We start from the raw sequence: 27,576 nt of genomic DNA, 5'->3' as shown, positions 1-27,576 counted from the left end.
CCCTATTGTAGCGTGGGAAAAGCGGATCTACAAGCCCTTTGTTTTTTGTTTTTGCTAGAGTTTTGAAACTGGGGCACCACCACAACTGCAGTAGTGTTTCCCAGTTCGGAGCACTGACTGTACAACATGGTTTAAAGATGAAGATTCTCTGCCTTTTACATTTCAAACACCCACATAGTTTGATACCATTTTGATTAATTCGATGGGACTCCAATCTACACTGTAAAATCCTTAGTTTACTTTAACTCTGAGAGTGTACACTCTCAGAGTTACAGACCGTAAGGGTCCATTTGGTTCCATTTGTACACTGTCAGAGTTACAGACCGTAAGGGTCCATTTGGTTCCATTTGTACACTGTCAGAGTTACAGACCCGTAAGGGTCCATTTGGTTCCATTTGTGCACTCTCAGAGTTACAGACCTGTGAGGGTCCATTTGTGCACTCTCAGAGTTACAGACCCGTAAGGGTCCATTTGGTTCCATTTGTACACTCTCAGAGTTACAGACCCGTAAGGGTCCATTTTGTTCCATTTGTATACTCTCAGAGGACCCATAAGGGTCCATTTGGACCCCTGGTGGACCCGAAACCCAACGTTGAGAAACAGTGGTATGAAGTATAGTCTCTGAAGTTAAGACAACTCTTCCACTATGTTGGCATGCTAGAGACAGAGACAGAGAGGTGGAAGCATTTGAACTTTGTGCAAGAAGCCAACAGTCTCTCCAGACTGAGTACAAATGTTCTTCCTACTAAAACCACACCGTTCATTCCCTGGTTATTGTTTGTAACAAAATGATTGTGCAATATCCACATGTTTTGAATTACACTTCTGAATCATTGTGGGGGTTGACCTGATAACCCAGTGTTTAGGGTGCATACAGCATTTTGATATAGTTTTAGCTTCTTACATGTCTTTATTCTACCCTTTGTACATGTAATGTAATATTGTGTTAACTTAATTTTGTACACTATGTTGATGAATTGAATTCATACATAGGACCACAATGGTAACAAGCCCCCAAGATTTTTTGTGTTATTCTTTTAGCCTTAATGCAGGCGTTTTCAGGCCAAGGACCCCCTAGCTGAGAAAGAGATGAAGCAGGGACCCCCTCTATATTGTATAAAATTGTGTTTCAGATAAACTTTTGCTGCTCTTTTTTCCCTCTACACCTAAAACTCTTTGCCAAAAATAGCCGATCTAAAAGCTCACCACGCCTCGCGCTTGTAGATATGCTATTTTTGGCTAAAGTTCTCCTCAGAAAAGGGATGCTAGGGTTCAAGTGGTTATGGTAAAAAAAAAATCACATCACACAAAGATTTGGCGGACCCCCTGTAGTAACTCTGAGGACCCTCTAGGGGTCCCGGACCCCCTGTTGAAGACCCCTGCCTTAATGTATGACTGTACCTCATGCTTTCTGACTAGGAAAGTATTCAATCGATCAATCAATTCTCTGTATTAATTATGTACATGTCTGTGTCCGTTTTTGTGTATGAGGACCGCAGCGGAAAACAGTCTCTGACTTTATCCTGTTTTTAAATTTGATTTGTCCTTTAACGTTCAATGTTTGATGGTTGTTAGAAATACAATAAATACAATACAAATAAATCATCAGCTCTAATGCCTGACAGCGAGTCCCCTGGTTCAATTTCCCATTTGCCCAAGTGTGTCACTCCATTACTCTTTCAGTGTTTACTGTATCTCCCTATCTCCCTACGACACATCTAATAGATGCAAAATATTAAATAAATCAGTCTGGGTGATCTGTGCAAAATCAGACAACCTTGAAGTCTCATTATACACATTCATGGAATAATTTGCTCACATTCTATGGTGGAGTAAATAAATCAATAGTTCTCATGTTAAAGACCCCCAAATCTATATGTATTTGACACTATTTGGACATATTTTCAATATTTTGTGCCAGGGAAAAGAAGATTTGTTAAGAATTTTCCAAATTAATATTTTTTCCCCCCAAATATATTCAAAATGTTTAGAAAATGGTTGAAGAATCACAGTAAAGTGTAAAAACGGTTCCTCATTTCGCTGGGGACCCCCTCAAGGACCCCTGGGGGTCCCCGGACCCAACTTTGAGAATCACTGAAATAAAGTGCTGTGAAGTTTTACACCCACTAAACCTTTCAGTCTAGAATTATTCTCATCTGTAGAACACAAGCACCGCCTACTGGCCAAAGATGATAATGCATGCAGGGCGCTTTCATCAAGCTCTTGTGTGAGATAGAAATTAATTAATTCATAAACTTTTTAAAGCTAATTAGAGTTAGGGCTTAATCTGAGTTCTGAGGTTTTGGAGCACACAGAGCGGTGCAAACACTAATTATTGAGTACAATGGACCACAATGGAAACAAGGCTTTTTGTGTTATCCTTTTAGCATAACCTTTGACTGTACTACATGTATTAACAAACTTAATTTAACCCATTCATTCCGGGAACGCATCTGTGTCATTTTAGATTTCTTTGGCTTTTCAAAAAAATTGCAGATCTACAAGCTCATAGCGCGGCACTCGGTGCCGCGCTATGAGCTTGTAGATCTGCAATTCTTTGAAAAATCGTGGAAAATGTGTGCAATTTGGCCGATTCTACAAATGTCGTCTAAAACAGTTTTCTGAAAAAACGTATGTTGCTATAATATCATTGTTTCTCTAACGTTTTCATGTCAAGGATATGTAAAATGATATGTATTTTTATACATACGGGGGGGGGCCCCTCCCCACAAAAAAAACTCAAAATATTGAATTCCAGGGACCCCCCAAAAGCAATGATTTGAGTTAAAAAATGTTCGCTTTAAAAATATATATATTAAAAGATTTTTCACAAATTTGTACACTTTTTTTTTTAATAGCCAAAGTACAAAATATTGGTTATAGTTCAAATCTAAATGAACACAGATGTGTTTCCGGATTGAATGGGTTAATAAATCAATATTTTTTTTACATTAAATGAATTATTAATCCCTTCAGTGAAGAACAGTCAGTGCTTTATTGAACGGAATCTCATCCTCAGATGTACTTAACACTTTACAGTAGAGTTCAGTCATAATTAACACACAGTGTTCAACGCATACATAATAATAACGCTGTAGAAAAACCGTCAGTCCAACAACTTGGAACATTAATAATAAACTGTGAACATAGTTCTGTTGAAAGGCCTCTTCACCAGGTTCTGAACCATCCTGAACCCCAGGTTCTGAACCATCCTGAACCCGCTCGATTTCATTCAATATCATCAGGGCTCTTTGCCCTTTTAGAACCTGTAGAAACCAGTGGTTGTCAAACATTCTCATGTCAACGGCAACGGAACCCCTCATTAGAGAATATCTGTCAACAGGTTTTTCTAAAATACGCTCACAACGCATCGCATAGTGACGCATTGTTAAAAGGATCCAGTGCTATATGGCGTGTAAATCGACGCCGTTAGGCAATTGTTTCTGATGCGCGTAATGCCAGACCAGAGCTCGATCAGCGAGAGAGAAAGAGAGAGAGACAGACAGAGGGAGAGAGGAGAGGTATATGGAGAACAGAGAGACCGACGGATGGACGGACAGTTAGGGAAAGCGAGGGGGATTGTGTTAGTAATGTCAGACCAGAGCTTGATCAGTGAGGGAGAGCTTGAGAGATGGATACTAGGGAGAGGGAGGTAGAGCGGGAGAGAGATCCTATTTTCATCCATGCAGGGATCTTTATAATCACTTTTAAATCGTGGCGATTTAGTGGCTCTGGCTGGGTTTATCCGCTTTATTTCTTTTGACAGTCGCTTCTCCCTACTTCGCTGTTTTCTCCGACTTCTCGACTCTTGTGTCTCTGCTGCTCGTATCTTCCTTCTTAGCCGCCGTGCCTCCCTTCTTCGCAGCCGCCTCTAACTTCTTCGCCGTCGCATTCCCTTTCTTCGCCGTCGCAGCTCGTTTCTCTACGATCGCATCTCCCTTCTCTACCTTCTCTACCGTCGTCTCTGACTTCTTCTCCGTGGTCGTTTGTTCTCCCTTCTTCGCCGCCAGTTTCTTCCCTTTGGGAGCCGTGAAGGTGAGCGAGGCCTTGAGGAAGTCCAGCGGGAAGATGCCCACGTCCCCGTCGTAGCGGTTCTTGGTGACCTGCAGGGACCGGCGGCCGGGACACGTCACCAGCTTCTTCTCCTGCAGGATGAGCACGTTGTCCGCCTCCTGGCTGGCCTGCAAGGGAGGGAGGGAGGGGTCAAAAGGTCAAAACCTTTCCGGGTCGGGGTCGATGCAGCTTTTTGGAATCGGGAAAGGAGGATTTGTCGTTTTGATTTAACCATCAATTCACTCTCCTTGCTGGTATGTTTGAGATCTAGCGCTACTACCCTAGCCTCGCGTGGCCAGACTATATCACTGTGTGGATATGAATCTGGTGCTTCTATGAGGACGTTTTTTTTCCCAAGGGGCGGGATCAAAAGAATGGCTCTGCACGCAATTGGTTAGACCTACAACCAACTACCCAATTACAGTCTCCCATATTTCTGTTCTGGCCCCACAGTGGTGGAATGAACTCCCCACTGATGTCAGGACAGCAGAGTCACTGCCCATCTTTCGCCGTAGGCTGAAAACCCACCTCTTCAGGAAACACTACCCTTCCTCTCTGCCTTGCCTACTTGCTGTTAACTAGTTGTACAAACTCTTGTTTTATTGGATCTTGTTTATTCGTTACACTTATTTGTTTTAGCTCTTGCTCATTTGATTTTCCTACTTTGTCTCATCTGAAAGTAGGTAGCTGATATATTGCACTTTTACCTTAGCGCTAGGTATACTCTTGGTTGCTTGTTTTAGAAGAGAATGTACTTAATGCTTCTGGTGATTAGTAGTTTCCTTCCCTACCTATCAATATTTAAGAAACATTTAAAACAATATCTAATTTCTTCCTTACTATAATCCATTGATTTAGTCATCTTTTCAAAATTGTTTATTCTTTTTTTGTTTTGTTTGTCTCGTTTTCTTTTGAGCAGTTTTGTGTTTTTATTTCTTTATTTGCACTACTGCTCCCCTTGGAAATTTGTATATATATATTTTTTTCTCTTTTTGTATTGTTCTTAATGAACTTTTAAATGCAGTTGTTTCAATGAGCTCTCCCATGAAGGAAAGGATTCCAAATAAGCCATCCGGCTTCTTCCTTTCCTCGCACAGCAACTGTCTTTCAATATGTATTGTGTCTATATTTGTATAAGTGCTAAATAAACTAAACTAAACTAAACTAAACCTATGTTGAATGCTTTGGATACTGGGCCCTGATTGGTCACCCCAGACTTTGGGAGCAGGAAATGGATTCACAACGGAGCGGGCCATTTTTTTTTTTGCACTGGCAGATTGGTCTGGTCCCAGGCTACTACTACCCTAACCCCACCACGTTCAAGGATTTTATGGAACATGCTTCTGAACATAATGCTAGTTTGACCACTTCAAATGCTCTAATCTTAAAATAACTACCGAAAATAGCCGATCTACAAGCTCTCAATGTGTCTGCGACGCATGCTTCCATAGAACATTGGTTCTCAAAGTGGGGTTCGGGGATCCCCAGGGGTCCTTGGGGGGGTACCAGGGGGTCCCCAGCTAAATTATTTACAATTAAGTTACTAAATTAGCGTCACAATCATTTTAACCACTTTAATCATTTGTTATACTTTGGCTATTCAAAAATAGATTTGAACAGATCTACAAGCTCATAGCACGGCAGTCGGTGTCGCGCTATGAGCTTGTAGATCTGTTATTTTTGAAAGAAAAGTGAACATTTGTGCAAACCTTTGAATATATATATATATGTTTTAAAGCGAACATGTTTAACTCAAATCTTTGCTTCTGGGGGTCAGTCACAAAATATGAGATGGGGGTCCGCAGACAAATATGTATTATTTTGGGGGTCCTTCACATGAAAAAGGTTTGAGAACCACTGCCATAGAAGACATGCTGGCTTCTATGGCATCCAAATGACTGAAATCACTGACTGAGAACCAGGCCTGGAATTTCACCATTTTAGGGGCAAGGCCACTTGGCATTTGGTGTTGTCCATTTTTTTAGGGCACAAAAGGCCAAATGCCAGGGTAGGAAGGCCATCAAATAAAACAAGGTTTTAGTCCACTTAAAGAATGAATTGATTGTAAGGGTTAAGGATGATTTCAAATGTAATATCTGCAGCGAAATAAATAAATGATGGTATTTAGAATCTGATCCATGATCAGCCCTGCACCAATCAAAGTCACTGGATTGGTTTAAAGATGGGGACTCAGGGGAGTTAAGAATTCAGAATATCAACAAAATACACTGGTGTCTACATGACAAGAAAGAGACAAAACATAGGTTTCTTTTCTTTTCTTTTTTTTTATCCTATTTAGTTGACCTTGTATTTGAACTGTACTTTCATGTGCTTTTTTTCTGCAAACTTCTAAATAAAGTATTCAATCAATCAATCAAGACAGAGGAGAAAGCCCTGATGTTACAGTCAGCTGGGGCATTAAGACCACTGTGGCTTCAGGGCATGCACTTTTTTTGAGGGGCACAAGGCCAAACTGAGGGCCAACGACGGCCATGGCCTTCGTGGCCTCCCTGAAATCCCTTTCCTGCTGAGAACTAGAAACTGCGATGACGTGACAAATCAAAGTGATGGTGATAGTGCACCAGTGGCTCTCCTCTCCTTTACCTTAGCCGTTCCAAAGATGGACGCAGTCTGCAGATCCTTGTCGTCCTCCTCCTTCCTGGGGTGGATGATCAGGGTGATGTGGCAGCTGCTGTTGGTGGCAAACTTCCTGAACGCGCCGATGATGTGGTCCTGCAGGGCGAACCTGACCATTCACAATGAACACGTCATTATCTGTTAGTTTACGTTTCAGTGACGACACAATGAATATTAAACCATAAACTAATAACAAACTGAATGTCAGTAGATTTTAGTGACATTGTTTTACACATTTCTACATATACCTGAATGGGAGGAAATTCACCAAAGTTACCGAATGAAGACCTTAAAGGGGGTATTATCGGCTATTTTCAGAGCGCAACGCCCGAGCGCAACCAAGCATAAAATTCATCCCTCACTAACATTTTAGTCTTGTCAATATATTTAGTCTTAGTTTAAGACATCATAGCTTAGTTTTCATTTAGTTTTCATCAGTGAAAAGCTGGTAGAATGTCACTCACTTGTCTATGGAGAGGTGCTCCTGTCCCATCATGAACTGCAGGTTGTCAATGACGACGTGGTTGATGTCATACATGTACACAGCATGCTGCATGGTGTCTAACACTGTCCTGAACACATGGAGAGAGAGAGAGAGGTTAATAGCAGACATTTGTAACTCAAATCTTTGCTTCTGGGGGGTCCCTGGAACAAAATATATTTTTATATGGGGGTCCACGACCAAATACATATCATTTTGGGGGGTCCTTGAAATGAAAAAGTTTGAGAACCACTGATTATAGCAACAAACATTTTTTTCAAAACTTCAACACTGTTAGGATTTAGAAGACATTAGTAGAATCCCCCAGAAGCAAAGATTTGAGTTACAAATGTTCGCTTTAAAAGAAAAATATATATTCAAAGATTTGGACAAATGTTCACGATTTTTCAAAAACAGCAGATCTACAAGCTTGTGTGCCGCGCTATGAGCTTGTATATCTGATATTTTTGAATAGCCAAAGTATAAGATAATGGTTAAAGTGGTTAAAATCTAAAATGACACAGATGCGTTCCCGGTTTTAATGGATTAAAACATTGTGTCTGACAGAAAGCAGGCTTACTGGCCTGGACCGCTGGCGTAGCGGTCCGGGCTCCAAAGTAGCCTGACAGCGCGTTGTGGGTTCGAGTCCCGATCCCGACGGCCTTTGCATGCATGTCACTCCCCATCTCTCTCTCCCTATTTCCTGTCAGACTACTATACTCTCTAATAAAAGGCATAAAAGCCAAACAAATGAATAAATAAAATAAAGTAGACTTACTTGAGGTTCTGCTGGCCATGGAAGGTCATGAAGTAGAGCGGCAGCTCCTCAAAGCGGTCGGCCCAGTAGTCGTACTGCTCCAGGTTCTCCTCCAGCCTCTGCATGGAGAACTGTGTGAGCATGATCTTGGCCAGACGCACGTTGTTGATCTCGAAGCTCCCCCACAGCGTGTTGACGCCCTGCGTGCACAGGTCCAACGCCACCTCGCTGATGAAGGTGGTCTTCCCACTGCCCGTAGGACCTGGAGGAAAGAAATAAAAGAAAGAAATCCGTCTCTGTTGGGGTGGAAACCTCGTTATGTCCAAAATTGTTACTTTTCAAAATTGAAATAAAAAAATAGCAAAAGTAGGAAATCTACAAGGAGCGAGAGGTGGTAGATCTGCTATTTTTTGAAGCTTTGGTGTGACGCTGTAGTATGATCAAGTAGGGCATTGATGGGCGCCGATGGCCCAGCGGTTAAGGCGCATACTGTACCACATATAGGGCCCAATTGTGTATGTCTTAAATACCAGGTCTTATGACTCAACTTAACCACGTGATCGCAAAAAAACAGCACGTCGACTTCCATGTAAAAAAAGAAAGAAAAAGCCTTTTTCTGTGCTTTCTGTTGTTTTGTCACTGCCACATTCAACTGCCCACAACTATGGAACGGACGATCGCGGCGGCAACATTTTTTTCTCTCCCAGTCTACGAGACCCCCCCTACGTCTTTTAAAACGGATCGGAAAGTCAATCGTTGAGAAGAAGAATATTCTATGATTTTTCACAGGTCTAATAGTGAAAACACTCGGAAATCACTGGCAAGGGCATCATAGACGATGTTTTAACTCTGGCAGTCAACGAGTTAAGACCTGGACGTGTGGCCAAAACCTTGAGAACCACTGCTCTAACATACCTGTGAAGACAGTCAGCTCTCCCTTGCGGTGGCCTTTCAGGATCCTGTTGAGCTCAGGAAACCTGGTCCACTTCACCCCGGCCATCTGCTCTATGTTGGCCAGCTCCCCGTAGACGTCGTCTCGGAGCTGCTTGAAGGACACGATGGACTTGTGTCCCGCCGGGATGGAGGCTTTGACGATGAGGGACATGTTCTTCCCCTGAGCCAGGGCCTCGGCGGGACAGGGCTGGAACTCCCCCGGGCGAACCAGAGAGCAGCGCTTCAGACCCAGCTTCCGGGAGAAGATCTTGGAGGCCTCCCAGGAGCGCATGTCCCCCCCCAGCCACAGGGTCACTCGCTTGAACTGATAGATTGATTGATTGAATAAATATTTTTTATTAGACAGAAATGTAAAAACAGCACAGAGTACAGTCTAACACTTTGTCTAAAAAGGATAACACCAAAAAAAAACGTCCTTGCGGTCTTGTTTCCATTGGGGTCCTAGGTATTCAATTCATCAACATATAAATTAGCACCAAAACATTCAATATCATCATTCACAATATAAAAACTAGGGCTGGGACTCGATTACAAAAAATAATCTAATTAATTAGAGGCTTTGCAATTAATTAATCGCAATTAATCGCATTTTAATCGCATCTCAATATTTGACCTGAGAACAGTGAAAATATTTTTTTTTCTCGAATGGATTTTGGCATACGACTTTGAGTACATGTACTCAAGAACTGTACTTAAGTACAATTTTGAGGTATTTGCACTTGACTCTCGAGTATTTCCAATTTCTAATACTTTTACTTCTACTCCAGTAACTCCACTACATCTCAGAGGCAAATATTGTACTTTACACTTCTACTTTGTAGATTTCGATTATTATTATAAAACATACCATGTAACCATGTGAAAATAGCCGATCTACAAGCGCAAGGCATTGTGAGCTTGTAGATCTGCTATTTTCCACCACTCGAGGCTGGTAGAGTGTGTTGTTGTTCCTGATGTTTTATAGTTAATTATTAATAAAAAATCACACCTGTGTGAAGGTAGCGGCGCCTTTGATATATTTTGTCATAGATATGTGTTTCTACTAGAGAAACAATATTAAATCTCTGTAAATTTATTTCAAGGCTTCCAGTGGCACTAAATAGTGCCATTGGAAGCGAATCACCAAATGCATTCCAAGGTAAGTGGCAAAAACTGATCTGTCATAGCTGATAGAGTGGGTATCTAAAAAATAAACTTTGTGTGTGCGTGTGTATAAATGTGGTACCAGAAAGATATGTATGTGTTATGAAATAATCTGTACAATTTATAAGCCGTACCCAGAGTGTTTATGTTCCGGACTTTTACAGTTTATATAAACCATCTAATTTTGTATTCATGATATAATATTGATGTCATGAATAGTTCCCTTGCCTGACCAATCAGAACGTTGACGGGCCTGACCAATCAGAACGTTGACGGACCTGACCAATCAGAACGTTGACGGACCTGACCAATCAGAACCTTGGCGGGCCTGACCAATCAGAACGTTGACGGACCTGACCAATCAGAACCTTGGCGAGCCTGACCAATCAGAACGTTGACGCAAAAGCCAGGTATAGAGGGCTAATATCCGCTCTATACCTAAAGGTATAGAGCGGCTAGCGCCGCTAAAACGCGCGCATGTGACCCGCACCGCATCGTGCACGTGTATGAAGTACACAACACCCTTTGGCCTCCTGAAAGGTGAATTTTCAGGGCTGTTTTAAAGGGTCGGGGCATGGGTCAGGGCATTCCACACTTGAGTGGCAGTGTTGTAGAAGGAGAATTTACCCATGTTTGTTTTATGGGTGGGTGTTACTAGATCGTTGTTTACGCTCCCTCTAGTATTGTGGCTGTGGGTGTCGCTAACTTTTTGGAGGTATTTAGTCAGATATGCAGGAATTGAGGGCATTGAGGGCATTGAGGGCATTGAGGGCAAAGTCGCATTGACTATTTTGAAAGCCAATCCCATTTTTCAGTCATACCTGCTCCAGGTACGGGAGCAAGGCGGGCGGGAGGCAGCTGATGCCGCGGGGCAGCGCCACGCTGGGGAGGCCCGTGGCCTGGCTCACGGCCAGCGTGTCCAGCTCGTGGCCCGTCAGCACCACCTCCGAGTCCTTCCCCTCCACCAGGGGCAGGCCGAACAGGTTGTGGTAGGAGCCCGGTTTGGGGACGGTGGCCTCGGTGTACTTGACCCCGACCCCGTCCTCAGCGATCTGGGCGGAGAGGAGCTTGACGCCCTTCAGCTCGGAGGCGGGGCCTCCGTACCAGGGGAACACCAGGCTCTTGGTGGGCCTGAAGAGCCGCACCCCGAACTTCTTGAGGGTGGCGTTGGAGACCCTGGTGATCTGAAATGCACACGTTGTAGGTCAGCAGTGTTTCCCCTATATGCATTAAACAGTGGCGGGCCGACACCCCATGAATCTAGCCGCCACAGTATGATTAAAAAATATATAATGTTTTTTTAAATCATGGACATATTCGTGATTGGAAGGTAATGTGTTAAAGGGCGACTTCACCCATTTTCAACCTATCTTCATATACTTGGTCCTCAATAATGCTCATGATAAAATGGTACCATTTTTTTCCTACTCTGTCTGTGTCTCAGAGGAGGGCTGTGGACAGTTCAGAATCCCGTCTACCAGTGACATCATCAATAGGGAATCCAAGCTAATAGAAACTACAGGCTTTCTATTCCTGGAAAGTTGCAATGCAATAATAGAAGCCATTGTTCTCGCGTTAATACAAATCTAAATGAAAAATGTGAAATCTTGTTGGAAAAAAAATCCTGCTTAACGATGATGTCACTGGTAGACAGGCTTCTGGACTGTCCACAGCCCTCCTCTGAGACACAGAATGTGTAGTTTTTTTTACCATTTTATCATGAGTATTAGTGAGGACCAATTATATGAAGATAGGTTGAAAATGAGTGAAGTCGTCCTTTAAGTAAGAAGTGTGAGTACTTCCTCCACCACTTTCTTTTTTGTTATGTATGACAGTTTGTCTATACTACTTGGTCTAATAAAAGTATGTTTTCCTAAATATGGAGACAATTCATATGTACCGTAAACTATACAGATATTTCCCTGCTCATTACTGTGCACATGTACTATATAAGTCTTCGTGTTTGACCACAAATATGCATTTTGAGAACCCAAAAATGTTCGGCGTGCGTGTGGCTAGGGGAAACACTGGTCAGCTTTATGTATGAACACTTTGTTTATACATACATACATTGTGAATGACACATTTAACCCATTAAGACCTGAAGCCGATTCTACAAATGTCTTATAAATCCCAACAGTTTTCTAAAAAAACGATGTTGTTATATCAGTGGTTCTCAAACTTTTTTCATAATTATCCCCCAAATGTATTTGGCCGCGGACCTCCATCTCAAAATATGTTGTTCCAGGGACCCCCCAGAAGCAAAGATTGGAGTTAAAAATGTTCGCTTTAAAACATATATGTATTCAAAGATTTGCTGTGATTGTCAAGATTTTTCAAAAATAGCAGACCTACAAACTCGTAGCACGCTATGAGCTTGTAGATCTGCTATTTTTGAATAGCCAAAGAAATCTAAAAATGACGGATGCCTTCCCGGTCTTAATGGGTTAATAAAATAGAATATAGAAATGGCAGAAACAGCTGATCTACAAGCTTACAACGCGTCACTTCGTGACGCGTTGTAAGCTTGTAGATCAGCTGTTTCTGCTTTTTCATATTTTAAAATGTCGGAACATTTTTCAACATGGAAAGTATTATGCAAAAAAGGGATTATCTCAAATAATTAGGCCATTATGTCATAATTGTGACAGGGCCCACACACACACACACACACACACACACACACACACACACACACACACACACACACACACACACACACACACACACACACACACACACACACACACACACACACACACACACACACACACACACACACCTGAAACATGGTTTTGATCAGCTGGACCTCGTCGTCGGCGACGTCGGCGAGCGGTACGGAGCTGGACCAGATCCTCTGCGCCTCCCTCTGCTCCGACTGCCTCTCCTGCTCCTCCTCGGGGCTCTCCAGGTATCCCAGCAGGCCGTTGGGCTGGAGGAAGGCCTGCTCCTCCTTCCTCATCACCTCCAGACAGTCCTGCAGGAGGTGGGGAGGAGAGAATGACATGATGTCACATGACTACTGTGGCAAAGATTCTTGTGATTAAACGATATTATCGCGACAATCAAACTATGCTTAAAACTTAAAAGGGATAGTTCACCCCCAAAATGACTGATTAGTCAACCCATGGAGACTTGAATTCATGGATATTTGACACAAAGAGTCTCCTTTGGGTCTCCTACCGCTGCCTATCGGTCCCCTGGTCATCAAATGATTGTCTTAGGAATGCGACAAAAACAAAAAGAATATCCATTAATTCAAGTCTCCATGGGGTGACAACTCGATAGAAAAAAAGTCATTTTGGGGGTGAACTGTCCCTTTAAAATGGCACTTTTGTTAAACCATTTGAGCCCCAGTATCCCTATTCTGGGGGGGGGGGGGGGGGGTAACGTTTGCCAAAAATATCTACAATCTACAAGCTTGTAGATCGGCTATTTTTTTGCGAGTGAAATAAGAGCGTACCAAATGCTGTCTTTACAGGTTCGTTTTAAGTATAGAGGGTTTAAGAGGTACTGAAGTTAAAGCAAATTCATCCTAGCGTATGACAGAGGACAATTCCACGATAAATTCATATTGCCGCGATACGATCATTGTCAGCGTTATCACGACAAACAAAAAATAACGATCTTCGTCCCATCATCACTATACCTGCAGGTCCTCCCAGCTGCCCTCCATCAGCGTGTCCTTACACAGGAACTGGCCCGTGGTTTTGTCGATGAACATGGAGAAGTCCTCTTTCCCCGAAGAAGAAGGACTGGATCCTCCCTTCCCCGGCGCTGCCGGATCCACAAAGATGCTGGGTGCGTGCAGGCAGCTGTATCCGTCGTGGAACGGGACGTCCTTGGAGCGCAGGTACACTTTGATGTCGGTGACCGACGTGGCGGCGTGGGCGGGGACGGACTTGGTGTCGTTGTTCTTGTGCCTCCTGGAGGACACGCCCAGGAGGAGGGCCGCCGGCGGGGGGGCGTCGCCGGCCAAAAGCCATCTGTGTGAGAAGAAGCCCGCCGCATGACGACCGCACGACGACGTCTGAGCGTGCTGCTTCCGGGTTAGGAGTCTCACAGCGACAGACGATGAATAGTGTTTGTGGGGGGGGTGGGGGGGCAGCCTCAGCCTCGGCCTCGGGCAGCTCCGGCCGGCCACCTGCCACCACCAGGTGGAGCCCCTGAGCAGAGAGCTGCTCCACATGAGGTAATCTGTTCAAGAGACATCCAACCTGCAACACAAAACAGGATTAATCAGGGACGTGCACAGATAGACTCTACTCTAAGTGGTGCTAGAGCACCTGCCCTTTGCCCTCTTGACCAGAAGTTTTTTTTTTTTTCAGTTTACAGCAGGGGTCTTCAAGGGGTCCTCAGCGTTACTACAGGGGGTCCGCCAAATCTTTATGCGATATGATTTTTCTTTTTACCATAACCACTCAAAACCTAGCATCCCTTTTCTGAGGAGAACTTTAGCCAGAAATAGCCGATCTACAAGCGCACAACGCCTCGCAGTTTGGCAAAGAGGTATAGGTGTAGAGGGAAAAAAGAGCAGACCAAGTAAACAAAAAAAGATATCATTTACTTGAGCACCTGCCCCTCAAAATGTCTGTGCGCGCCACTGTATACAATAGTCGAAGTAGACAATTATTTTTTACTCCCCGTTTCTCACAGTGAATGCCTCCTACTGCTTGCCACTGCTGTTTGTAACCTACAGTCTCACCTGCCAGTGCCCAGCAAAATGTGTTAATACAGCATCACAATTGTTTTAACCACTTTATCCATTTATACGTTGGCTGTTCAAAAATAGCAGATCTACAAGCTAACAACCGAACATTTTGTTTCCATAAAATAATAATAATACATTTTTTTTTTAATGCAAATCTTCTGTTCTGGGGGTCCCTGGCACAAAACATTTTCAGATGGGGGGGTCTGTGGCCAAATTCAATTCAATTTGGGCCAGGGGGTCCTTGACATGAAAAACTTTGAGACCCACTGCACTACTGGACCACATTAGATCGCCATGCTTACAACAGAGGCTGCGCTGACGCGGGAGCTATTGGCCCGGGCTGTGACCCATATATGGTCATGGACTGACGGCAGATGTTGAAGGGGGGGTCGTTCTTGTCTGATAGAGCTACCAAACCTCTGAAACTCTATACAGAGACCATATACAAGATACCCATATATGGAGCAGGCCAAGATGCCCATATAAGGAGCAGGCAGCGTCTAAAGAGGCTGACATAATCCGAGCTGGCGTCATAGAATGTACACAAACACACCATATATGGACATAGGTACCACGTAAGCTCCATATAGGGTCATTGTGGTGACATCATTCAGCAGTATGATGTGGCATCTCTCAAGGAGAGAACTTAAGACGTGTCAGCAGGTTCAGGAGTTCAGTTGGAGCATGAAGAGACTTGGAGGAATCTCACCCAGGTTCTAAGGACACTACAGCGGACCAGGTTCTAAGGACACTACAGCGGACCAGGTTCTAAGGACACTACAGCGGACCAGGTCTCACAGACCAGAGCCAGGAGCACTGAGCTTGGGCTCGAGGCTGTATTTCTCCAGTCGTGGTGCAGACTCCACCAGACTGTGCTAACTAACAACAATCTAAAAGAAATCACACCCAGTGTGAAGTGAGCGGTGCTATTTATGAGCAAAGTTTTAAGTCAATTTCATCATGTGTCTCGCTAGCCAATCACAGCAATCCTTATCCTGAATACTTATCCTGCAAAGAGTATTCAGACCCTTTGCTGTGACACTTGTATATTTGCACCGCTCGGTGCTCATCACAGTGATGGAAGCTCACTTAAAAAAAAAAGTACATTTTTTTGAAGTGAGTGGTGCTATTTATGAGTTATTACTTTTGTTGTGCGTCTCGCTAGCCAATCACAGTACGTCACAGACAATCAGCCAATCACAGTACAGCGAAAGACACATTTTTGCGACTGAAAGAAAAACTTTCGACACGGATGGGTCCCAAACCCACTTACAGGAGTGGCTACACCGCTCAAAAACAATAAAAGTTGTAATGCAAGTAGTGCTAAATAGTAAGTAGGTTATAAAGTGTAGAAAAATGTAAGTAATCTGATGGGTGTGACAGTGATAAATAACAGCATCAGTATACACAGTGAATGACCATACTAAAATATGGTTGCTGTTGAAACCTTGCATCGCCACGTTTCACTTATTTCCCCCCGTAAATTAATGTTCTGCTTCATCATACAAGAGTGTCACGAAAATAGCAGATCTACAACCTTGTAGATTGTAGATCTGCTATTTTCACCTTTTGTATACTAAAAATAATGAAAAGGGAATGTTTCTTGACAAGGTTTCCACTTGACAGCGACAGTATTATCATTTATTATACGGAGTTGCATGTTCCCATGGTTACTGCCTGGTATAAATAGGATAAATGTGTGGCAAACAGACAGGAAAATACACAGAGAATAAGAATATAGCCCACAGAATATAAATGGGAGAATACCTTGGCCAACCAGCTAGATATACACTCCAAATAATGTCTAATTTGTACAAAGACATGTGTAACAAACAGCAGGACACCTGCTGACCACACTGCACAACTGACCCTCCAGAATAGGTGGGCACCAAGGAAGAGTGGGCACCTCGTGTTAAATTGGCAATGTTTAATTGCTACTAATGTATACTTATTATTATTATTATTATTACATTATTATTATGCACAATGCATGTTGACATCATGTATACTTTGCATTACTTAAGAATATTTTTCAAACATTCTATTTTACATGGAGGTGCCCAGATGTCCCTATTTAGTCATAGAGGTATAAGGTATTTAGTGCCCACCTATCCTGTAGATCCAGTGTGGAAGGAAGGTCACAGACATAACTCACATTATACATGTATGTACTATTTGGTGTGTTTTCCATAACATATACATCATACTACATGTGAACATGAGCCTCTACATTACACGAACATCTCATAACAGCTCATAACATGCAGATAAACAACATTGTACTCACACACTGTTACATCCATAGATGTTCCTCCATGCTGCCTGCGACCCGGGCTTTATGCTGGTGCGTCTCCAAAACAAGTCCGTATGGAAACCGACGACAGACCAGAGACGGTTACCGTTTGTAGACAAGCCTTTGACAGTTCAAACAAATACAACAGACAGACGTTCCAACAATGGTCAAAATCTATGACAAAAAAAAACATTTTCAATGTGTTGTCTCATTTAATGAGCTCAATTTCCTGAACAAAAAAAAAAAAAATCAAAACTAAATAAATAGCATACGATAGTAGCCCTGAAACATGACAGTCATGGAGGAACTTCAACCTGGTTTTGCACTTTCTTCATTTACAACCCGTACATCTACATAAACGTTCACATTTCAAATATAAAGTGCTTACCCCATGGCCATGGATGTAACAAGCTGAAACGGGAGGGTATATGTACCCGTATCTTCCGTATTGTTCAATAAAAAACATTTTAATCCGCTTGGTGGCCATTTTCTCCGAATCTTCACCATTATACTTTCAACTACGCGACCTTATCGGTTGGGGAGGTGTACTGCACTCTGATACATCATAACTCTATGAAGAAAATGGCCGTAAATCAGATTAAAATGCTTTTTATTGAACAATACAGAAGATACAGGTACTTAAACCCACCCGATTAGAATTTCAACATCTATGGCCATGAGGTAAAACCTTTATATTTGAAATGTGAACGTTTATGTAGATGTACGGGCTGTAAATGGAGAAAGTGCCAAAATCAGGTTGAGGTTCCGCCATTACGCTCGTGACGGACGAACGTCCATGTGAATGGCTAACGTGTTTCAGTCCGGAGGTAATTGTCAGACGGACCATATTTACATGGCCGCCAGTGTAAAATCGTCCCCATCGTCCTCTGTAGGGTTTGTAAACATAGTGTAGTTCTATATTCACATCATTAATAGTTGTTTTATTATTTCTATAGCTGTGTCAACAACATGACAGCCAGAGGCACGGCCAGCCGCTTCCTACAGACCGTCCTCCAGAACGGACTGGGCAGACATGTGGGTCAACTGTCCAGGATCTCCATCTGCTTCTGTAAGAAGAACCCTGCCTCACGGGGGGCCAGGTGAGTGTGCTGGCGACCACCCCAAAATAATCATATTTCAACTGGGGAGTGTGGGGGCCCTTCATATTTGAACTGGGGACCCCCCAAATAATCATATTTGAACTGGGGATTTTGTTGTGAAAATAGCAGATCTACAAGCTCACATGTACATCTGCTATTTTCACAATGTTTGTCTCTTTCTTTTAGGTAATATTTGACAATTTGGCCAATGTTTGACCCTTTTTGTTGGATACTTTTGACATAGTAATGGTCATATAATTCATTTATTTCTTTCATTTTAGAGGTATAAAAACGTCCTTAAATTGTAACTTTAGAAACGTGCAGATACCCTGTATACACGAGTGGGCGAGATATTGATTGATTGAATACTTAATTAGCAGTTTGCAACAAAAAAAAGCACAGCAAAGAACAGTTCAATACAAGGTCTGTTAAGATGATTTTAAACCCTATGGCTTGTTTCCATTGGGGTCCTTTGTACTCAATTCAATCGAAAAAGTCATTGTAAGAAGTGGGATTCGAACCCACGCCTCCAGACGAAACTTCGACCTGATCGCTGCGCCTTAGACCTCTTGGCCATCCTGACTATGTAATGTGTTTATAATTCCATTGTCTATTACTCCTCTATAGGTGGGGACATAACAGTGGAAAGTGTCAAACGTATATATTATAGTATTAAAATGAGAACCACTGCACTAGAAACTGAGTATACTCTCAAACACACACACAAACACAAATCCAGGTGGGAATGCAGCGACAACTGTTAATTTATTTGTCAGATGTATATGTCACAGATGTACAAGAGTGTAGGTTTGGTATTTTCATGGTGGTTTAACATTTATTTTCTTGTGTTTCTCGGCAGGGAGTTCATAGAGGAAGGAGTGGTGGATTACGCCAGGAAGAACCCTGGAACTGTCGTCTACGTGTCTCCTCAGAACTCCGGTGTTCCAAGGATCATAGCAGAATACTGTAAGTAAAGCCTCCTCAGAAAAGGTTTTATTTCTCCCCCTCAATAATACCCATTGGTGTTGTGTTTCATATCGTTGGAAATCCTGATTAGTCATCTTTACAACGAGGGAAAACTTGTAAGGATCGTGCATTCGTGGAATGAGCAACACAGCTAATAGTGTGGGTAGCTTGCGGGCGGCAGTGGCCGGATGGAAACCGGAAGGTTCCCAGTACGATCCCGGGCTCCCCCAGAGTTAGTGTGGAAGTGTCCTTGAGCAAGACGCTGAACCCCTAATTGCTCCCGATGAGCAGGTTGGTGTCTTGCATGGTTTCGTCTGCCATCGGTGTGTGAATGTGTGTGTGAATGGGTGAATGTAATGCACAATCTATTGCAAAGCGCTTTGGATAAAAGTGCTATAAAAATGCACCATTTACCATTTAGCTCCTAACAATGTTTTTCCCCAGAAGCAAAGATTTGAGTTACAAATGTTCGCTTTAAAAAAAAAACGATTATATTAGTTTGGCATAATTATCGATTAGGGTTGATTGGCATCAACTTGTTTAGGTGACAATTATGACAAGAAGTTGTGAAAATAGATCTACAAGCTCACAACAACACATCTCGCCTATGCGATACATTTTTGAGTTTGCAGATCGTCCGTTTCATTATTTAAGGTTATTATTTATGTGGAAAATGAGTGGTTTCCTTTTTCTTGACGTCCCTGCAGTGAATGGCAACGTGAAGGAGGAACCCATCGACAACAAAACCTCCCAGCAGATCCAGGAGCTCGTGACCAAGTTGACCGATCAGTCTGGCCTGGACATCATCCGTATCCGCAAGCCTTTCCACACAGACAGCCCCAGCATCCAGGGACAGTGGCATCCTTTCACCAACAGACCCCCGTCCATAGGCCCGATCACACCACAACCACAATGAATAAAGACCAGCCCTGTGGGGGAAATATACTGTACATTTTTACAAAAGACCTGCTTAGAGACTGAATATTGATTTTTAGAGATGGGCATGTGTACTTCTTTTTTTGTGCTTTGTAAAGAAAACGTATTTATATAATAAATATAAATATAAATCAACCTTGTTCTTATGCCAGTGATTCCTCCCCACACACATTTCTGTGTTGCCACTGTTGTTGTATCCTACTGGCTCACCTGCCAGTGACATATAAAAGGTTGACGCCTCCTCCGACTTTGTGGTGTCTGTATCGCGGCCGCCATATTAGAGGGGGCACGCTTCGTGACTACTGGCCAATCACAGCGCGTCTTTTCTGAGACTTGGCAGAATGTAGTTGTATGAAAATACAACGGGATATTATTATACAACTAGATTCTGACAAGTCCCGGAAAAGACGTGCTGTGATTGGCCAGGAGTCAGGAAGCGTTGCCCCCTCTAATATGGCGGCCGCGATACAGGTCTTTCTTTCTTTCCTTTATTTATTCAGGGGAGGCCACTGAGAGCAAGCTCTCTTTTTCAGGGACGCCCTGATAACAGCATATAACACATATAAAATACATACATAATGAGAAACAATAACAAACATTTGAATCATATTACAAGCATCACAGATGCAAGTAAACAATGTTACATGAAACAGGTGCAGTTACTATGAAATGTGTCCTCGAGAAGTACCCTGTTACTATGAAATGTGTCCTCGAGAAGTACCCTGTTACTATGAAATGTGTCCTCGAGAAGTACCCTGTTACTATGAAATGTGTCCTCGAGAAGCACCCTGTTACTATGAAATGTGTCCTCGAGAAGTACCCTGTTACTATGAAATGTGTCCTCGAGAAGCACCCTAAATGTCTCTATTGAGACCAATCGCTCCAGTTTCAGAGAGTCCTGAAGTTTGTTCCATTTGTGTGGAGCATAATACATGAAGGCAGTCTTTCCTTGTTCACTGCTCTTCTGGGGACCCCCCAAAATCATTTGGGGGACCCCCAGTTTGGGAACCAGACACCTTTACAAACAAATTGGTGAAGACATTTCTCGGTAAGGAATTTCTTCCAAGATTTGTGTAATATTCCCAGTCTATCACTTGGCAGCCATGTTTTTACAAATGTCACAGTATCACCCAGTAATAATTAATTTATTCCTTATTGGTATCCAAAGAAATTTTGAAAGCTTCAACAGAATGTGAATTACATATATAGGTGATGAATTCACCAATCCTGGGCATTATGGCATGTAGAAAAGGGAGAAATGTCAAATTACATTGTTAAATATGCTTATAACCAATTGCTTCAATATTTAATTGTACTTATAATCACTTGACTATAATGTATATATGCTAATTGGATTCCTAGATCACCAAAACATGGGGTGAGGCACCATAATTACTTGTGAAGGGCAATAATGAAGGAGTAATGGTCTTTTAAGGAACTGGTGGCGGCCATCTTGGAAATTTGACATTTCTAATGATCAGATTTCGGTAGACTTTTGATATGTTATTAAGTAGACCTGATACTACAATAAACCATTGAGAAACCTTTTGTTCCAATTTTTTTTGGGTCAAACCATATTTGCACCCGCCTACAGGGCCGGCCCTAGGATTCTGGTGGCCCTAAGCACAAAGAGAAAGTGTGCCCCCCCCCTACTGTAATAGAATACTATAGCCTCTCAAACATGGATGATCCAGGTGCAGAGGTTATTCCAAAAGATTTCAGTAATAACCCTGAAAAGATTAAAGGTCAAATGTATCTTACAGGCCTAATTATTAACCGCACAATAGATGCCATTGCAAATATTTCAAAAATAATATTATATTAGAATCTACAAAAATACAATGTATCATAGCTAGAAAGCAAAGGGTTAGCCTAAAAGTATTTGGGCAATTTGGACAAATAAATCAATCAATATTACATTCATTACTTTATATCCAGCTTGTCAGTTAAAAGAGTATTGTGGTTCAGATTCACTTGTGACCTCCTCTCTGACCTCCTCGAGACACATGTCCCCTCCCGTTCCCTCAGGTCCAGTGATGCCGGCCTCCTGGAGGTCCCCAAGACCAGCCTTCTGGAGGCAGGGGCGTACCACCAAATTCTGGGCCCATTTTTTTTACCTGGGGCCCTAGTAACTCAGTCCCACTTACATGGAATTTCTTAAATTATTTTTTCATTTTACTTATTTATTAAATTATTTTGAAAAATGTTTGAATTTGTTTTTAATTAATTAAACATTGTGATGTTTTTGAAAATCTTAATAATAATAGGCTACAAAATAAAAAGAAACTAAAAAAGGGACTTTTACTCATGTTCCATAAAAATGTGTCCATGACCCACTGTTTGGGAACCTCTGATTTACAATCTATCTTACAACACATCAAGACACAAACATGACACCTCAGCCAAGAAGGTATTGTTATATAACAACAGCAGCATTACATTGGAGTATTATACATTTACCTCATTTCTGGAAGAACAGGACACTGATATAGTTTTTGACTATTAGTAATATATTATTTTGTTATAAATAACCACAGATATTAGACAAAGATAATATTCTGGACACTATTTTATATTATGAAAATGTCCTTTTTTACCTGTTAACAATACTGCCCTGCCAAGGTAAAGAGCAGTAACTACGAAATCAAAAATCACTGAAAAATAATAAGTGATATTACACTAATTGTGCATCTGTTCTTGAGGTAATTGTTTATCCCCCAAAATCACAAAGGCTAATTTGACCTTTGGGATACACAATAAGTCGGCGTGTCCAAAAACGTAGTTACCAGTACCTTGGCAGGGCAGAATACATGTGTAGGATATGATACTGTATGACTGTGTTTACATGTGTAGGATATGATACTGTGACTGTGTTTACATGTGTAGGATATGATACTGTGACTGTGTTTACATGTGTAGGATATGATACTGTGACTGTGTTTACATGTGTAGGATATGATACTGTGACTGTGTTTACATGTGTAGGATATGATACTGTATGACTGTGTTTACATGTGTAGGATGTGATACTGTATGACTGTGTTTACATGTGTAGGATATGATACTGTGACTGTGTTTACATGTGTAGGATATGATACTGTATGACTGTGTTTACATGTGTAGGATGTGATACTGTATAACTGTGTTTACATGTGTAGGATATGATACTGTGACTGTGTTTACATGTGTAGGATATGATACTGTGACTGTGTTTACATGTGTAGGATGTGATACTGTGACTGTGTTTACATGTGTAGGATATGATACTGTATGACTGTGTTTACATGTGTAGGATGTGATACTGTGACTGTGTTTACATGTGTAGGATATGATACTGTATGACTGTGTTTACATGTGTAGGATGTGATACTGTGACTGTGTTTACATGTGTAGGATGTGATACTGTATAACTGTGTTTACATGTGTAGGATGTGATACTGTGACTGTGTTTACATGTGTAGGATATGATACTGTGACTGTGTTTACATGTGTAGGATGTGATACTGTGACTGTGTTTACATGTGTAGGATATGATACTGTATGACTGTGTTTACATGTGTAGGATATGATACTGTGACTGTGTTTACATGTGTAGGTAAGTCAGCAGACTATCAAAACAAACCTATAGTTGCAGAAGTGTGGGGAACTTTACCTGTCTGACACGATGGCTGTCAATCAATCACTGTAGGCTATATGTTCCAAGATACTGTGTTTGTTTGTTAAAAGTATTGAAGGTAAACAAACCATGAAGCTGCATCACAAACATTAAAACATAAAAAAACACAGTTTTATAACAGCTCATCTCCTCTCCTCTCCGCTTGTCTCTTCTCTTCTCTTCTCTTCTCTTCTCTTCATTCATTCATATAATTATCACAGCTGATTGATCAGAGCTCATCTCTGCTCTACACACTGGGTGCGTTCGAAAATACAGCACTGAGCGGCAGTGAGCGCACTGGCCAATACAAACTAATAGGCGAGTGTGCTCCGGTGCGTAATTTCCGAACGCACCCATGTGTGTTGTTTCTCCTGTGTGATAGTGCCCCCTAGTGGACTGCATGCATTCCTGCATGGATAATCATCCATACCTCAATGCTTGAGTGAAAGTCTTCACTGCAAATGTTCCTTCTGTTCTCTGGACTGTTTACGTTGTTTGTTATATTGGTAGACATTTTCTTTCCATCAATCACACTCATTTAGAAATAATCTATGCCAATCTACCACAGCTTAAATGGTATTATATCATTGCTGCTGTATGTCCTGTTCCTTTTCTAAATATTATTTAAAAATATTTTAAATAGTGAAAATATTCAATCTTCAAGCTCACAACGTGTTGCATCGCAATGCATTGTGAGCTTGTAGATCTGCTATTTTCACTACTTTTTGTATACAAGGTTTCTGCCCGACAGCAACGATATGGTCTTCAATGCAGGAGGTCATGTTCCCCTGGTTCTATGTTCCCTGGGTTCAATGTTCCTCGCTTACCAAGGTCTCAGGTTGTAAGTGGGGAACATAGAACCCAGGGAACATAGAACCCTCCATTGCAGTATATTAACATACATGGACTGAAAAGCTTCTGCAGATGAAAAGGTTAAAACTGTCTTTCAGGAGGAATAATCCAGGCATACACACTAACTGTAACAAAACACAAACTCAGCTGATTTTGTATCTTTAATAAGTCCTGAATGACTGCCCTAATAAATGATAAATACATGAATGAATTATTTATGAATAAATAAATGAATTCCTCCATTTGGTGCACATATTTTATGTTATGGCAAAAAAAAATGATTTTACATAAAAGTTGAGGTTCCGAGAGGCTTCGCACCATGGAGAGGCTTTCAACAATCTACAACTGTCTTTGTTTTGGTGAGTAACTAAAGTATATACTTTATTTTTACTAAAGACTGTACTAAAGTAGACCATAAACTGGTCAGTGAGGAAATAGACTACAGTACATAGTACATGTAGGACCAAAGCTATATGACAACAAAGAACACACACTGTCTCACTTCTATGGAGTATTCTTTTTAAAATTAAATTCCAGTATGAATTTGAAAAAAGCTGGTTATATTGATTGATTGATTAATTGATTGAATATGTTATTATGCAAAAATGTAAAACAGCACGGTTACATCTAAAATACTTTGTCTAAAAGATCTGTTCAAAAAAGTCCTTGCGGTCTTGTTTCCATTGAGGTCCTTCGTATTAAATTCATAGTCATATAGTCATATATAGTGGCACCAACACACTCTCTTCTCCTCCAGGCTGTGTTAGTTGACGAGCCACATGTTGTCAGCTGGTTATGGTAGAAATACTGAGTGAAAACCCAGCTCCAAACACATAAACATGCCCATCACTGTCTGATATTAATCCCTACTGTAGCTCTTCACTTACCAGAATTATTGAATTAATAAATCTCTCTGTTTTCACCTGTTTCTCTCTCTCTCTCTCAGACTGTCTTCCTTCATGCTTTTTTTTTTAGTCCCACCCCCTGTCAGAACCTGCTATGTAGACTAGAGTTGATTGACACCTGGATGCCCGATGACATTGCTTCCATGAGCTTGGTATACATGACCAACTAGCTGCATGTCTGCTCCCTAGTGGGTCTGGTGCTTTAGCCAACTGGTTAGTGCAGCTGCCAGTGTAACTTCAAACCTAGGATCAAAACCCCATTGGTACCTGTCTTTGGTTGTCTTTGATGTAAGAAGAAAGGTTAACAAGCAGCTTGTTGAATAAATCTGGAATCATTTTTCACTTATGGGGTCGGTGGCACAACATATAATAATGTATTTCTATAAGAAGTCAGCTGGACAGCTTTCAAACATAACCGCCCACCGTTACTTCTCAGGAAACAGGGGGAGATGTGCGGTGGTCCTCCAGTACCTTGATGGAACGGGACTTAAACCTGTGAACTGTCTGTAGCAGAGACAACCGATCAAGCACACCACACCATTGCACCAAAGGCATCTTTGGGCCCTCAGCAGGTGTCTTCTAATGCTTTTGAGTTGATATTTAGTATTTTAGCCTTGAAAATTCCAAAGTAGGCTACTCCAACATTGAAGTATAGGAGGACAAGTATTTGAACATGGAACCTCTGTGATGAAAGTCAGTACATTAGACCACTACACAATGACTCATGGATCTTCTCTCTTAGGACTGTTCATAATGTACTTTTTCCCTTCCTATAAATGTAGTGGAGATTCATACGGGCAAATCCGATTTATGTAGATCATGGACACTATAAATTCACTACACAACGAGCGTTATGATAATCTGATTAATCTGATGGTGCTTAGAAGCTGTGCCATCCACAAAACCCGTGTTGAAGTACAACAATGTGCAACAACATTGAACAGGTTAAATGGTACTAAATAGTAAATGATATAAAGTTACACCAGTACTACTCAGTGGTTTAAAGTAACTAAGTAGCCTACATTTACTCAAGTACTGTACTTAAGTACAAGTTCGAGGCATTTTTACTTTACTTGTGTTTTTGCATTTTCAGTACTTTTACTTCTACTCCACTACATCTCAGAGGCAAATATTGACGCAAATCTTTGAATATATATATATACATTTTTAAAGCCAACAATTATAACTCAAATCTTTGCTTCTGGGGGGGTCCCTGGAACAAAATAGTTTGAGATGGAGGTCCTTGGCCAAATACATATCATTTTGGGGGTCCTTGACATGAAAAAGCCACTGATGTAGCCACACAGTTACAAAAAAAAAACTGTTAGGGTTTAGAAGACATTTTGTAGAATCGGCCTAAGGGGTTAAGGTCCTAAGGGGTTAAAAACACAATGCAATGTGTACGTTGTACATGTGGATATACTTCATTTACATGAGTATACATACTCTGCTCACCAGTCTGTGAATCGGTCACCTCAGATGACCATTGTCCCTGGTGTCATTGTCATTGTGTGTCTGCGTGCATGTCTGCAGAGGGCTGGCAGTTACTATGCTGTCATTGTGTGTGTGTGTGTGTGTGTGTGTGTGTGTGTGTGTGTGTGTGTGTGTGTGTGTGTGTGTGTGTGTGTGTGTGTGTGTGTGTGTGTGTGTGTGTGTGTGTGTGTGTGTGTGTGTGTGTGTGTGTGTGTGCGTGCGTGCAGAGGCGAGGCAGTTATAATGCTGTCCGTTATTATGATCCAATAACCGGTGGCATGCTGACCATGCAGTGTCCGTCGGAAGTGCTGGTCAAAAGTGCTTCTACTCAAGTAGGCTACTGTACTCAAGTAAAAAAAATAAAAATCTTTACTTGACTACCGGTATTTACATTATTCGATCCACCACACCTCAGAGGCAAATATTGCACTTTTTTACTCCCCTACGATTGTTTTAAAACACAAAGTAAAAGTGCTTTTAACACTGTATAAGCTCAAAACGTGAATCTGCCTGTTACAGAGTGACCATAAGGCTGATTTGAAACATGTAGGGTGGCATTTCATCCTTGGTCTAGTGGGGATGTGCGTACAAAGTTTCACGGAAATTGGAGGCTGCGTTCATGACTATTTACCAATGGATCAAATGCCCCCGCCCCCAGTT

At 41.7% G+C, this 27,576-nt stretch overlaps 2 protein-coding genes across 2 annotated transcripts; one reads left to right on the top strand and one right to left on the bottom strand.

Annotated features, from left to right (window-relative positions):
• Nucleotides 1-3,008: 3,008 nt before the first annotated feature.
• twnk (twinkle mtDNA helicase) lies at nt 3,009-17,084 on the bottom strand. The gene is made up of 9 exons (XM_084079140.1): nt 17,024-17,084; nt 13,675-14,242; nt 12,808-13,002; nt 10,847-11,209; nt 8,844-9,186; nt 7,950-8,190; nt 7,155-7,262; nt 6,658-6,799; nt 3,009-4,181 (listed from the first exon to the last, which is right to left on the bottom strand). Exons 2-9 carry the CDS (start codon nt 14,212-14,214, stop codon nt 3,777-3,779), a joined length of 2,337 nt encoding a protein of 778 aa, XP_083935266.1. The 5' UTR covers nt 14,215-14,242; nt 17,024-17,084; the 3' UTR covers nt 3,009-3,776.
• A 793-nt stretch (nt 17,085-17,877) lies between these two features.
• Nucleotides 17,878-20,166, top strand: mrpl43 (mitochondrial ribosomal protein L43). The gene is made up of 3 exons (XM_084079171.1): nt 17,878-18,129; nt 18,989-19,095; nt 19,803-20,166. The coding sequence occupies exons 1-3, from the start codon at nt 17,999-18,001 to the stop codon at nt 20,009-20,011; spliced, it is 447 nt and encodes a 148-aa protein (XP_083935297.1). The 5' UTR covers nt 17,878-17,998; the 3' UTR covers nt 20,012-20,166.
• Nucleotides 20,167-27,576: the final 7,410 nt, after the last annotated feature.

The sequence above is a fragment of the Gymnoscopelus microlampas genome (genome assembly GCF_963454915.1).
Source record: "Gymnoscopelus microlampas genome assembly, chromosome: 14".
NCBI classification, from domain to species: Eukaryota; Metazoa; Chordata; class Actinopteri; order Myctophiformes; family Myctophidae; genus Gymnoscopelus; species Gymnoscopelus microlampas.
This window is presented reverse-complemented; position numbering and strand designations above follow the sequence as displayed.